Source organism: Styela clava, chromosome 4 (genome assembly GCF_964204865.1).
Source record: "Styela clava chromosome 4, kaStyClav1.hap1.2, whole genome shotgun sequence".
Taxonomy (NCBI): Eukaryota; Metazoa; Chordata; class Ascidiacea; order Stolidobranchia; family Styelidae; genus Styela; species Styela clava.
The window spans coordinates 9,468,789-9,484,978 of record NC_135253.1 but is presented as its reverse complement, the minus strand read 5'-3'; the positions used below and the strand labels follow the sequence as shown (position 1 = coordinate 9,484,978).

At 32.8% G+C, this 16,190-nt stretch overlaps 1 protein-coding gene across 3 annotated transcripts in view; it reads right to left on the bottom strand.

Moving 5' to 3' along the window:
• Positions 1-3,314, bottom strand: part of LOC120327030 (rho guanine nucleotide exchange factor 12-like) — a 43,455-nt gene extending 40,141 nt beyond the window's left edge. For all 3 annotated transcript variants that reach the window (XM_039393408.2, XM_039393409.2, XM_039393410.2), the window contains exons 1-5: positions 3,109-3,314; positions 2,069-2,119; positions 1,635-1,708; positions 1,037-1,144; positions 558-607 (exon numbers count right to left, since the gene is read on the bottom strand). In XM_039393408.2, the coding sequence (XP_039249342.2) occupies positions 558-607; positions 1,037-1,144; positions 1,635-1,708; positions 2,069-2,119; positions 3,109-3,146 (321 nt within the window). In that variant the 5' untranslated portion in view covers positions 3,147-3,314. The remainder of the gene's footprint in view (positions 1-557; positions 608-1,036; positions 1,145-1,634; positions 1,709-2,068; positions 2,120-3,108) is intronic.
• Positions 3,315-16,190: the final 12,876 nt, after the last annotated feature.

Below are 16,190 nucleotides of genomic sequence, written 5' to 3'. Positions count from 1 at the left end.
CATTGCCGGTACCCTGCAATATATTACATCATACAGTTTACAGAGTATTTTCCTAATAGAAGGTCACATTTACAAATCCCTGGACAGTGATTGCAATAACCAAGCATTATGCATCTGTCAATGGAACTTTAGACACGAACAATTTCATTGTGTAAAGTGTGTGTAGAGAATAGATTTTGAATTCAATCTCTCTATTTTTTGAAGCAAGGGAGGAACCGAACTGTGTAAAAGAGTAAAAGGCTGAGTACAATACTAAAAAATTTGTTCTCATGAAATTGATCTATATGTAGTTAGTCTATGGACATTAATATAACATTACGCCAAATTGATGAGATAACCATAACCAAAACTGGATATATAATTCTTTATGCCACAATTTTTTTATTAAATTTGGGTTAACCTACATATTCTCTTTTTCTTGTCGAAATCATTTATTATTAAAATTTGGTGTACAGAAATTGAATTGAATGAGTAAATAATATTTCAAATATTATTTAAATATTATAGCAGAAAATTTAAATATCAGTAATTTAAAATTATAGCAAAAAATAATATACCTTAACTATACGATCGCCTTGTCTAACACCAGCTGTATGTGCTGCTCCATCTGTATAAAACAGGAATGTTCATTTCAGAAAATGGATGAAAGTTGAATAGAAACGATGAAAACAACTTAATAACATTGAAAGGCGTGATTACACATATCATATGTAATATCAAGCACAATGACTACCGGTATGTATAGTCATGTCTGGGGAATTGAAACACAGGTATAGCACAATATATAGCAGAAATAAAATATTAGATTCCAATTCAAATTTATGAGCCCATTCCTAAAAACATAATAAAATGTAATAATGAAAAATTTACATATCTTACAGTACCAAGTGGAAAGTATCTAGATCGCTGAGAGTGAAATTTAATTAAAATGTAATAGTTTAATTTTGTTATTCGTTGAATGTTCATAACAATTGCTGTATTGCCCTTCATTTGTGTCTGTTGTTGAAAAATAAATGAACATATTTTGGTTACTTACTTTCTTTGACAGACTGAACGAAGACTGGATTGTCACCACTCACTGTTAAACCGTATCCTTTATCATCTCTGTGAATTACAACCGCTTTAAGGACCATTAATGGTTTACCTGTTAAATACATATAAAGTTGAATATACCAACATAACATTTTAGGAATTCACTTTGGCTATTTTCTTTGGAATGCAGAGAAGAATCCTCGAAGAGTTTTCACATTATACAAAACCAAACTGGTCATAACATAAAGCAAACTAAATTTTATGGAAAGTACCAATTCAAATTTGGTAAAACCGTGACAGTAAATATTAACAACACAATATATTGTTTATAACTAATCAAATGATCAGCATAGTCATACATGTTAAAAAATGACTGCCATCTGCGTCAGCTACCGATAAATATTATTTTATATGATTCGAAGAGTCACCAATTCTTGAAAAATCTCCCCAATTCGATGTAGCACAGACACCTACAAATGCTTCATTTTCAACTACCATTTACCTAATTGCAATTACTATGGTTCTTTCTAGTCAAATGCTATCTTCCATCCCTCAAATATAATTATCACATAGATTCTAACATAATATGCGAAGATACTCACCAAGAGACTCAGTTGAGGCAGATTGTTCCTTATCAGTAGTTGATATAGGTCCACCAATATCTGCTTTTGACAATCTGTTGAAAAATAATAAATTTCTGAGGAAGTTCTTTTTTGTACTCAAGTGAGTTCATCAATGGTACTATATCAAAAAAGTCATTTATTTCATGGTGTTTTGACCGTAATAAATTATTCACTTATTTAACTATTCTGAATTACAGGCAAATTCCATTCTCTATTTTAATTTTCTGGAATTGGTGAAGCATCCACCCTGTCCTGATATAAACCCTGTGCAAAGAGGTCATTATTCATTTGTGATTGACAAAATAAAATGGAGCATACCCAATCTTTGTGATTTTGCGCACAAAAGTTGAGTTCACTATACAAATAGAGATTTCTCGTTCTGGTTATGATATAAAAAAATTTATGAGACAAACCTGTGATCCTTATAGTGATGGTCCCGAGTTTTGTCCCTTTTACTCCCAAGCCTAAATATTGATAATAATTATTAAATACTGGATATTCAATGTTAAAATAGCAAAGTAAAAACGACTTACTATACTTCCAGTTTGCTCAGAATATACGGTACAAGTCAAAATAAAAACTGAGATCATTTTGTAAAATATTCAAACAAAATCCAACATACCGGTAGTAATTTAAATATATAAGTTTTGAATACATTGGTGTGTGATAATTTACTGGTCTAAGATATAGCATAGTTTATAGTGAACTGGTAGCATATTATTTTATGATACAGTATTTTCATAGGATCAGCTTATAAAAACATCGGTTGAACTTGAAGATGAGAAAAGGAAAAACTAGCCGCAGTATTTCTTTTTTGAAGTATCATATCCAAATGATTTCCTCAATTCTGATTTAAAATGGTCTGATTAAAAAAACATACGTCAGCAAAATATAATCACAGAATGCCTCTGAATTTATTGTTACCGTGATTATTATCACCTTTGTCTTATGATATTATTAATAAAGAACATAATTTTAATACTGTGAGATCATCATATCTTCACATTTAAACTATCCGGGTTACACTGGTAACGCTGGGCATATTTAGATGAGCATTCAATAGAGTAGAATGAAGTATGGTTAGACACTAAAACACTTCAAGCAAACAAACTTTTGATGTAAATATTGAAAAAGGATTCTGAGACATTTTCAATCATAATTAGAAAAGTGTTTTTACCAGCTGAACAGGCCCAAAGAACCATGACAAGATATTATTATTAATGTACGAATGAATATATTTGCTTAAATATCCATCTGTGCATAGGTTGACACAAAATTGGTTTCGATAATGTAGAAGCTGCTTATGGTAACTGCATGTAATAATAAACATGATTACATGTGCTCATACAATACTCCTATCATGTTAACAAACACATGCCTGAAACTAGTAACCTGACGATAACCCCATATTATATTTATGCTGCAGAAAAACAAGCCTGCACCAAAAGGTTACCTTTCAGCTAGACTTGATACAGTTGATTGAGTGTCCATGGTGTTGGCAACATCGATGATTGCAAATTACTTCGGATGATATTGTTTTGTTGAATCAACAAAGTTTTCAATTAAAATTCCATCAGACGAATATTGTTTGGTCAGTGAGGAGAAAATGACTTTTATACAGCAAATATGATATACATCACTGATACACCTAAATACAACCTAATAAGGAGTAAAATAAAGAAATATTAATATAGGCATGATATTAACTCTTTGATCTATACAGGTGAGTATAAAGGGTACTCTCGAAGTATGTGGACCAAAATGGCGGACACCGGAACGTAGTATGTGTACCAGGTTCGGGTTGGGCCATAATTTCAGGTACAAATAGTAAGAGAGTCACTTGGCTAGTCCCCGAACTCGTAATAGAACTAAAATGAGGAAAATTGGGATAAAATTATGGTCTAACCCTAACATGGTACACATACACAGGTGTCTGCCATCTTGGTTCACAGACTACAGGAGCACCGTATAGGATAACAATTCTGAATGATATTACTATTCTGATGCCAGAGATCATAACGTGACTTGATAAAGACTTTCTACAGAATATTTAAAATTCTAAAATTCAGGAAATCAAAATATGTGATTTAATAGTAAAACTAGTATCTGTTGATAGACATCATCTATTGTCTTTTCACTTTAATACTATTCCATACCAAAACCACATACTACTTAACAAATATTGCCCTTCCTTAACTTTATGATCTCTGCTTATCTACTACATGACACAATCTTATAACCACCATATACATGCCATACTCATATAACATAGCTTAAATCTGTTTGTGCAAGGAAGCTTGCATTACTTTCAACTATACAAAGTTGTAAGGTATATACAGGGTGACCAAACAAAAATGGAGTAACTTTGTTTAATTTTGTTTCCACTTGGACTTCTGTTTATATATGATTGTACCCCAAAATAGCAATGTGGTCATAGCATCCTGCTGACTGGCAAGAATGGCCTTCACTTGCACCAAATCGTTTTTAGAAAAATAATTATATCATAGACACTATGCTTTTGATTTAATTATGTAACCAGGATAACTTGCTTGATACAATGCAAACAGAATTTATTTTTTAAAATATCGAACAAGTAGACTTGTATGTGTGAATATACACTCTTTTGAAACATTTAACACAATGAAAAAATGTCATCAAAAAACTACATATTTTCCATTTTTATTTTGCCTATTTCTCTATGTCATAATGACAGTTTGCAAAAAAACTGCTACAGCTGCACAATTAAAATTTTCAGACAAAACTTGATTGGCAACAATTTCCACAAATTTATCCTGAATCTTCAACTATACAGTCCACTCAAAAATACTAATACAATAACTTCCATAAATTCATGTTATAGTAAGACCAAATCATTGCAACCTGGTAAATGCTTATGAATAATAGATTTCAACGAGAAGCAGTAGTACAGAAAACACAGTTTTTTAAAAAACCTTAGAATTAGAAGTAGAGAATTGTCATAGTGATTTTTACAATAATTTTACAATTATTACAATACAAGTATACAACAATTATTCTGTGGAGGGTATAGTTTTCAGACATTTAATTTTGACTCAGTTTACGAGAAAATGACGAGAAAATTTGAAATCAATCGGCCCATTTTTTTGCTTCTTCCATGGAAATGAAATATCAATCCAGACTTTGGGTCAAACGCATAATATAAAGGGTGACACTGATAACCCACATGAAAAATTTCATTCAGATCTGTTCAGTCGTTTAGAGTTTAGACGATGCCGCTAGATAAACAGATATACAGAAAGACTGAAAATAAGGCCCTTTTAGAGTAGAGATCCAATAATGCCATCATACTAACAAATCTAAGGAAGAACTATCTGCAAATTTTCAAGCTAAATTTAAACCAATCCTATTCACTATATATTTCAGGTGAGTTGAGCATTAGGATGAATCTTTCATATTCAGTCAAGAAAGCTGAGAGCATGGCCCAAGAAAAAATTAGGATAAGTTTCTTATGTGTTTTTGAGTGTTTAGTTCACACAGAAAGTCCAAATGATACCAAGACTAGGCATGCTGTGGGGGTAGTGTATACAATAAATTAAAATACAAACATTATCACTTGAACTGTTCAAGCAAATATGTGTCATTGAATATCAAGTAAAGAGTATGAATCAGCAGTAGAACAGACTAGTCGATGGTTAAAACTGCTGTTTATTTATGTTACAGTTCATATAGAGCTCAATGGCATGTCTAATTTAGAATATTAGGTTTAGAAACACAGACTGACGGTTTGTCTCCACTTATGTGAAGCAAAAAATAAAGGTACTGGCACTTTTGCGTTTGCACAAGATGATTATGTCAGTTCTGATCCGAACACTGGTGGAGTCTAAAGCGAAGTTGACCAGTCCAACAGAACAGTATACTGTTTCAGTAATTTAATCAGACTTGTCCGTTGATACCGCGTAATCATTCATAAGTTGACAAGTACAGTGGATTAAAACAAATCTAGGGGTATATTGCCAAAATTACTACCGAATTATCTAAAACACTAGCTGCCTTATTAAGATTAAAGCAATTGCATACTGCGAATATGACAGAATCCAAAGTACAACTTGTTCAAGACACATTTTATATTCATGCTTTAACAATTGTCATTATTTGTTAAAAATGAGCAATATTCTTGTGAATAGTTGTCAGGTGTGCCAGGTAAGATCCAAGACACTCACACTTACTGTCGTATGAGACGATACCTGGATTTGCAAATGTAATCAAATTTAGTTCAGGATTAAATGAGGGAGTGACGGCTAAAAAATAAGGGGAAGATTTTAAAATTTAGAGTAGGGGTGAAAGGGAATCACCGAATATTTCCAAATTCATTGTTCGCCGCTCAAAAAAATCTAATTCGTCTGTTTAATTTAAATGCTTGATAGCAAACATACTTTTATTTCTTACGTAAAATAGTAATTTATCAGGTTTTGTCTTTTGGACCTACATATCTGGTACGGTACAGCAGTATAGTATTCCTCTTTTTTAGAACATGAAACAGTAGCTACATGAATACTGGTTAAAAACAATTTTCTCTGGAAGTTGTCAAAATCGCTCAAAATCTCTTGCGATTGACCACTCCAGATGTGGTGATTGACCGGTCGATCGCGATCGATATGTTGTTCACTCCTGATTTAGAATATCAATGCTCAGGCTTTAAACCAGGTGAAACAGTAAGACATAGTGGCACATTTACAAGTCTTTAAGGAATAATTTTTCCAAACATCACTTGGAAATATGTCGTATCTGCGTAATTATAGTCTATAAAGTGCAATTAAAAAGAAGAAATATTCCAGTACTCGGCATCTCAACAATAAGCAGACATACTATAAGCAGCCTAAGTGCTTTAAATGTAAAAAGACATCTGTTAGTTTACCGTACCAGTCTGCCTGTAGGCTCAATAAAACAAGTTGAATTAGACTAGATATAACTTCAGAACTTTTAGGTACATCATTTGTAGCAAAATAAAATCCAAAACAGTTCTCAGTACCGGTATCCAATGCACTAATGTTCTTTCAAGATAATAAATTAAAGCTTACAGACTTAGGCTACAACCAGACAACTGAAATTATGCAGTACCGGTACCGGTACCGCAGTACAGCAGTACGGTAACCGCACAGTCTATCTGACAAAACTACCATATCCTAATACAACATAATTACGGTTACGGTTTTTATAATATATAATGAAGTAAAATTCAGCACGTATACCTATATCACGTCACTTACTGTCATTAAAATTCAGAAACAGAAAACGTTCCGTCCTGCCTTTCGCCGCCAGTACTGTCGTTCCTTGTCCCCTACAGCGCTCTAGTAGCATGACGTCATTCGCACCATGAGCGATCTTGAACTGCTACCACTTTTTTCGTTGCCAAATTTAAGTCCATAATATACAGACAAGCAAGTTTGCTTGTCTGAGGAAGTCTGATTTTGGTCAGACGAAACGTTACAGAAATATATTTGTGTTAGTGTGCAGCAGGACTCTTGAATTGCATATTATGGTATTTTATTCCCGCTACAGCATCCTTGCATTACATGCATAGTATAATAAGTTGGAGTATAATAATAACATGTACATTTGTTATGTATATTCTTTGGTTGATTCTTATGAAAATGATATACAAAATATGTGAAAGGTGCTAATCTTATTGTAGTCTTAAATATAATACATATTTAGCTACAATGTGATATATCATATCACCCATTTCATATCATCCAATTGTGGTTCATACTACAATGGCTTGAAACTAGACTGCCCTGGGTCATAATTTTAGTTTATATTATAATGTAGTTGTGTACATTATGTTCTTCTGATTGTGACATACCATAGTTTGACTATTCCTTCCCTTAGTTTGCCATATATGTATAACTAATAACCCAAAATTGCTCATCTTAATTGCAATTTAGATACAAAGGATAGGAGGGCCTTGATCTAATATATATAGTATTATACTGTGTATTGAATTTAATGTGATCAATATTCTTTAACTAATGTGCAATAGTGATATAGACAAATTTGCTAATTGTTCGGAATCTCTAATAGTTTAAACCTCGTGTATGCAATAAATTACTACAAGACGAAATATATTTTGGGCTATCGTGATTTAATTTGACCCAGCCTTGTCAAAATTTATTTAATATCACATATCTATTTCAACTCATAGTCCTATTTGTCTATTTCTAAATTATTTGTGAAGGGTTGCAATACCAATCTGATTGTTTCCCATCTTAATACCTGTTCTGCGTAGTAATGTGTAAATCTCGCAGAGGTTCCATATGCATCCTGCTTTTTTTCTTCACCCTAATGAATTGAAAATATAAAATTGTACTACTGTTATGCCTATATTTCATATCTCAATCTATGGTTCTCTTCACACAACACATTATTGTCACTCATAGAACCTTCAATTTCCCTGTGATCATATCCCTCATATTTTATCACGTGTAAGCACAAAAGATTCAGAACAGATTGAAAGTGTAAATTAATATAATAAATAATAATAAATTTGGTATGGAATTCTTACTTTTTGCTCCTCTCTATTTAAAATTTATTTAATAACTTCCTAATCCCGATTAGAAATTGTTCTCATCTCTAATTAGATATCATTTTTTTTTTACATAGTGTATATAGTTTTTTTTTCCATATGTATATCCTGAGAGTGTAATATTACAGAACCTGTGTTATTAATTTATTTATTCATGTGCTTGCTTTGGGTGGTAACCTACTCAGATGACTGTTAATGGTCGTATCGTTACCACCCTGTCATATACCGAAATCTAATTTTTCTCATTTTGCTATCATATATATATTGTATGTGTTTTCTGGTTTGACGAAACAATAAAAATTCTCTCTCTCTCTCTCTCTCTCTGTCGTACGGATCCACTAGCGCAAAGGCATAGAGAAAGGATTGGCAGTTAGTCTCGCGCAACCTACACTGATCGTTAAATTTAAGTCCATTGGACCTTTCCCCGAGCATCGACTTTCTTGTTTACTTCGTGACATTGGCCAATCAGCAAGATGTAACGTAACAATGCTCTCTTTCCGCATCTGCTCAGACACTTTTCTCACTCAGACAGATTTTCAAGCGTGGTCGTAAACATTACCTCGTTTTTGTGCTTTTGAACTCTATTCGTTAGTTTTCGGTTGTGTTTAAGAAACTTAAATGTAAATCAAATAATTCAATGATCACTCTGTCTTCCTAGAAGTTTTGTTTATTTGAAGTAATAAAAATTAGTGCAGAAATAGCTGTGGTAGACTAGGCTAAAATTCTTTACCGATTTTTCTAAAAAACAGATTGTTGTATGCGAACGCATACCCCGTTTTACAGGCGCCAACTCGAAAAAGCACTCTTAAAATAGCCCTGAAAATTTTGCAATGGTAAAGTATAAGAAGAATTTATCGGGAGTCAAAGGTCGGGGAAAGATCAATTCGGATTTGTGAATATAATAATTTTGGTTTATCCAAATATATTATTTCGATTTAGTTGCATGAAGCCCAATTTTTCAGGTAATTTAGGTGATATCATAAAGTTTAAAAGTGTAAAATACAAAGATAAATGATGACAACTATTGAATAATCTAGAATACAGATACATTTACCCATAATATTCTATATATCCAATTTAAATTGAGTCCACGTTCATGAAATGGCCATTCATCTGATCCAGTGACCATTGAAAAAAAAATTTTCATTATCAGCAGTTATATCATACAATACAAATAACCAATTTGTCCATTAATATAATTTTATATGAAAAAACAAAAATTTGAAAGGATTAGACAAATAATGTGAAAAACACCTATATATCATGCCATTAGGTGTTCTCATTATTCTATGTCTATGTAATCTTAAATATAATCCATTCTAAATTTCTCAAAGCATCATCGATTTATTAATGCTACCACTTTCGTCACACGATAGCAACATTGATGACACCACAAGTTCACAGCTTACACTTTATTGGGCACGTCAGTAAACATAACGATCGTTTTGCATTTTATGCTAACACTCTTCTTTTTCTTGTTGTTGTTCATGTTCTTTGACAAGTTTTAAAAAATCGCCTTTCTCTTTGATTATTGGACCAATTGCTCGGAAATTTTCAGTGGGGAAAAATAAAAATTTTCGGTAAAAGGTTATTTCTTTCATTTATTTTTAAAAGTGTTCATATATTCATTAAAGCTGTTTTGTTATAGTACGGTACAATAAAGAACTGAAAAATATCAGAAACACTACAGCAAAACTCCTCTACAAGAATAACGAAGTTCTTTCCTGAAGGAGGAATTCTTCCCCGTTTGGGAAACGTCATGTCCACATACGCCAAGTTCATGCATCTGAAAACAAAAAACTGGCTAACTAATCCCATACTCGACATGGTCCGTAACCGGACAATAGACCACGGTTCCCCATATAATCGGCGTTCCCCTCCCCGAGATAAATATGTAAATCCTATTCACGATTTTTCTTTTAAAAGATCATAAATGAAATATTATAATGTTACTAACTCGTTTTACAATCATTACATTCCCTGAAAAACGCCTAAAAATGATTTTGATAGCGCACACAAGGGACTACCTGGAAATGGTTCTAAAATGTTCCTTAGAAATAATACCTTTTTCCCATTTCCAAAAGTTGCACGTTTCACGAAAAAGACGCTTTTACTACAAAAATATGTGCTACGATCTGTCATATATTCCAGGTGTGTCAAACTCGCCGCCTGCGGGGCGCGAGCGGCCCTAGAGATCTTCAAATGCGGCCCTCGAACGCTGAACAATAATTGTAATATTTTGTAAGTTTTTTGCATCTGCATGTAATACATTTTTCAAACCTTTAAAGTGATATTGATTATTCACACAGAAAACGACAATTTAATGAAAGTGGTTTTGTAAAATTTAATTTGTTTTGTTTTCAATTTGACCCAATTTTGGATACACCTCAAGCTAGAAAAAGAATACTTGATAAAAAAAAAAACTTCAGGGATTAAATGAAACGCAAAGTACATGAAGAAGGTGGCATATTTGATGAAAAATGGGAGTGTAATATTTCTGCATTTCTCAAAATAAAACACATTGTTTAATTTTTCCCATTTCCATCAGTAAAATGAAAGAATACAATATAAGTAGACATTATCATATTAAGCTCAGCAGTCAATATGACAAATTTATAGATCAACTCCAAACAGAAAATTTCTAATGTGTCTATATATTATTATAATCATACAACTACCTAGTTACTAAAAATAAATATCAATCATTGCAATAATATATAAATATCATAAATTGCAATAATAGGGAAATGCAAAGGTTAATATGTATGAAGGTATATCATAATGAATTATAAAGATTTTTGTTTTATGTATAGGCTCTCTGGTACCCATTGTTTTAGGCAAATTTTGCTGATTTTCCATATTGCGACGCTATTTAATTGCAACGTGAATCTTCGGATCAATTCCGCCTTCAGTAACTTGGCGGAAGCGACTTTCTCGCAACCAATGGAGCAATCGATCATTCAGTCGTAAAATGTTGCGTGAAGCCGCTAGTAGGCTATCACTTTTATTTTTTCAAATTTAACTGATTTATTTTAATTTATTGAAACACATTTTATGAAATATGGGACAGTTTATTTGGCCACGCTTGTTCGTGTATCTTTCCAGCAAACTTGGGGCTCAACTAGTACTTAGTAGACTGCAAGGGTCTATACCAATGCGCGATTTTTGTGTCCATATATTTGAGAAATACTCTCTTGTTTTGAACTAATCTCGGCATGAAGTCTAAAATCATTGTTTATATATATTTTACCTTCTCGGATGAATCGTATAGGTGGAGTCACTGAAATAAATCATAAATCTACTTCATGAACTTTGACTTATTTGCACAATTTTTTTAAAATAAATATTTGCCCAAGGTAAGGTCACGCAAACTCACTCAAAAGAACTGAAACTGAAAAATAGTGTTATAATTGTTCACTGACGAGACAAGTAATTGTCGCGGATACCAGATACAGTATTTGAAGATGAAGAAGTTTTCCAATTCAGTACGGCCACGGCAGACGCTCAATACAATTTACCTAGCGTACGCGTTTTTTTTCATCGATTTTTTTTAAGCTTTGAAAAATCATTCCAACAAGGTTACGTTTTTGCCTTTTAACTAAGAAATAAATTACAATTTTCGCTTATTTTTGTATAAAACCCATATGATTGAGTATCAGTTTATTTAGATGAAGATTTAGAGATAGTCTAAAAAACTAAGCGAACAATGTATGTGGAATTTTTTTAATTAACAGATTGGTTACGAATTTAATTATCACATCTTTGTGTTTTGATATTCTTGTCCAATACGAAATCCCGGATATCCCACTGCATCATTACATCAAACATTTGAATCGTACTGTCACAAATCTAGTGAATACCATAAAGTATTTCATCGTGATAATAGGGCATTGTATCCGTTAGCTAAGTGTTTTATAACCCTATGAATAGTATCTATGAGCATATGCATCTGAAAACAAAAAACTGGCTAACTAATCCCATACTCGACATGGTCCGTAACCGGACAATAGACCACGGTTCCCCATATAATCGGCGTTCCCCTCCCCGAGATAAATATGTAAATCCTATTCACGATTTTTCTTTTAAAAGATCATAAATGAAATATTATAATGTTACTAACTCGTTTTACAATCATTACATTCCCTGAAAAACGCCTAAAAATGATTTTGATAGCGCACACAAGGGACTACCTGGAAATGGTTCTAAAATGTTCCTTAGAAATAATACCTTTTTCCCATTTCCAAAAGTTGCACGTTTCACGAAAAAGACGCTTTTACTACAAAAATATGTGCTACGATCTGTCATATATTCCAGGTGTGTCAAACTCGCCGCCTGCGGGGCGCGAGCGGCCCTAGAGATCTTCAAATGCGGCCCTCGAACGCTGAACAATAATTGTAATATTTTGTAAGTTTTTTGCATCTGCATGTAATACATTTTTCAAACCTTTAAAGTGATATTGATTATTCACACAGAAAACGACAATTTAATGAAAGTGGTTTTGTAAAATTTAATTTGTTTTGTTTTCAATTTGACCCAATTTTGGATACACCTCAAGCTAGAAAAAGAATACTTGATAAAAAAAAAAACTTCAGGGATTAAATGAAACGCAAAGTACATGAAGAAGGTGGCATATTTGATGAAAAATGGGAGTGTAATATTTCTGCATTTCTCAAAATAAAACACATTGTTTAATTTTTCCCATTTCCATCAGTAAAATGAAAGAATACAATATAAGTAGACATTATCATATTAAGCTCAGCAGTCAATATGACAAATTTATAGATCAACTCCAAACAGAAAATTTCTAATGTGTCTATATATTATTATAATCATACAACTACCTAGTTACTAAAAATAAATATCAATCATTGCAATAATATATAAATATCATAAATTGCAATAATAGGGAAATGCAAAGGTTAATATGTATGAAGGTATATCATAATGAATTATAAAGATTTTTGTTTTATGTATAGGCTCTCTGGTACCCATTGTTTTAGGCAAATTTTGCTGATTTTCCATATTGCGACGCTATTTAATTGCAACGTGAATCTTCGGATCAATTCCGCCTTCAGTAACTTGGCGGAAGCGACTTTCTCGCAACCAATGGAGCAATCGATCATTCAGTCGTAAAATGTTGCGTGAAGCCGCTAGTAGGCTATCACTTTTATTTTTTCAAATTTAACTGATTTATTTTAATTTATTGAAACACATTTTATGAAATATGGGACAGTTTATTTGGCCACGCTTGTTCGTGTATCTTTCCAGCAAACTTGGGGCTCAACTAGTACTTAGTAGACTGCAAGGGTCTATACCAATGCGCGATTTTTGTGTCCATATATTTGAGAAATACTCTCTTGTTTTGAACTAATCTCGGCATGAAGTCTAAAATCATTGTTTATATATATTTTACCTTCTCGGATGAATCGTATAGGTGGAGTCACTGAAATAAATCATAAATCTACTTCATGAACTTTGACTTATTTGCACAATTTTTTTAAAATAAATATTTGCCCAAGGTAAGGTCACGCAAACTCACTCAAAAGAACTGAAACTGAAAAATAGTGTTATAATTGTTCACTGACGAGACAAGTAATTGTCGCGGATACCAGATACAGTATTTGAAGATGAAGAAGTTTTCCAATTCAGTACGGCCACGGCAGACGCTCAATACAATTTACCTAGCGTACGCGTTTTTTTTCATCGATTTTTTTTAAGCTTTGAAAAATCATTCCAACAAGGTTACGTTTTTGCCTTTTAACTAAGAAATAAATTACAATTTTCGCTTATTTTTGTATAAAACCCATATGATTGAGTATCAGTTTATTTAGATGAAGATTTAGAGATAGTCTAAAAAACTAAGCGAACAATGTATGTGGAATTTTTTTAATTAACAGATTGGTTACGAATTTAATTATCACATCTTTGTGTTTTGATATTCTTGTCCAATACGAAATCCCGGATATCCCACTGCATCATTACATCAAACATTTGAATCGTACTGTCACAAATCTAGTGAATACCATAAAGTATTTCATCGTGATAATAGGGCATTGTATCCGTTAGCTAAGTGTTTTATAACCCTATGAATAGTATCTATGAGCGTACGCTTTCGGTTGCTGTACCGCTGGTTATTGTACATTCAGGTTTAGTTTGTATAACGGCGCTATTGTATTGTCTCCATAGCTGCCACTTAGCTTTCTCGATAGTGCCACGCAATAACAAAGGCGCTGTAACTGTCAATATTCACTTTTAGTATATAAAAATGTTCAAGCTTGAATCAGAATTAAATCACGATTCGAAATATAGGGATTGTATTAGATGCGACAAGCGGAATTCATAAGAGCCAAGTGCACTGATGCTAACGTTAACTTTGTCGATACGACAATATTCCGAAAATTTTCGTATCAATAGTCGTAGCAAAAAGAAAATGAAACGTCGCAAACCACTCGACATCTTCACCCTGTTGTTCTGCGCGTCAACTGTTAGGTACTTCAAATGAGAATTCGCATTTAGTTTGTAGGCGTAGTTAGATACAAACTCAAGTTAAAAGAGTTGTGATATATTGAAGCTATTGTCACTGCAGATCCTGCTTTACAGAGACAACGATTTCCATAAATAATTTAACAGACGAATTACGCGATTGAGCTAATTAATCAATACAGATACAAATTGGATATATCGCAATTCCAAACACACTGTAGGTTACTATGAAATAGTGAACAAGATCTGATCATCTCATACTATAGGTAGAACTAACCATAATAGCTTTACCGGAAATTTTCGCGAGGCTTCTATTTTAGGCTAGATCCAGATAAGGGTCCCATCTTTATCGAGGATAAACAGAGAAAAGTGGGCAGTTACCAAATCTAAGAGCTAAAACTAATTTAGAATAGACAGAATCGAAGAAAACAGATCAGAAATTCTGTTACGCGAGAATAAAAGGATAGTAGCCAACCAAATGGATGTGATGATTGCGTATATGTTCTTGAGTATACTATGCTATTTCTAAATATATACATATGGAAAAATATCAGAAGAAATAGCGATAAATTTGCGGATGAGACAGAAAAGGGAAATTTAAAGTAAGTCAAAAAACACTGTGTTTATACATTAGGTTTCAATTAAGACTATGCTTCTAAAATACTTGACGATCTGTTTTGTGTGTACTTATGTGAATAATATTTCGTTTGAATATGCCCTGAAATGTGATATTATGCTCATGCTATTCTGCCATTAAAAATTAATACCCTGTGAACAGGCGACGCACCACTTCGAGGGTTGGATATTTATGCCGAGCAAGTAATCTCGTTAAAGCTTTTGCGTTTAATTTTGTCAAGGTTAACGGAAAAAAATAGTGAATGTATATAATCCTGCGCGCACCTGTTTCACCACAATTTTTAAATTCAAGATTTAACTAATATAAATACCACAGTTCCACTGATAGTTTTTGTCAAATTCGATTATGCGGTCAAAGATCATAACACATATTACGCCGAGGCCACAATACTAAATTATTTCACTCGCTTTGCTATCTCATTTAGTATTGGCGATCCAACTGTGCGGGCAGTCATTCGCTGGTATTTCATTTATTCAAGTATGGTTTCCGTATGCTTCCTAATAAATGTATATTTGCTCTTGGATTTCCTTTCAAATCAGTTTTTGTGGTAAATATCTAAGAGTCGTTGACGCCATTACGATTATACGGATAAAACAAAAGCTAACAGTGTTTGCCAAGGAATATTTTGTTAGTTCGAAAATGTTTACCTGTGAAAGGTGGGACTCCAGTATGAAGGATTTATGATTTTAGCTATTTGCTCTTATTTGTTTTGACGACAAACAAAAGTATTTGTATAGCGGTAAAAATCCTGGCGATCGTTTGGATAATGCTTATGTAATTCCATTTAACATTTTTAACTATGAAGACTGAGAGTTTAGCATGTTGATTACAATGTACAGTTTTGCTCAGAATT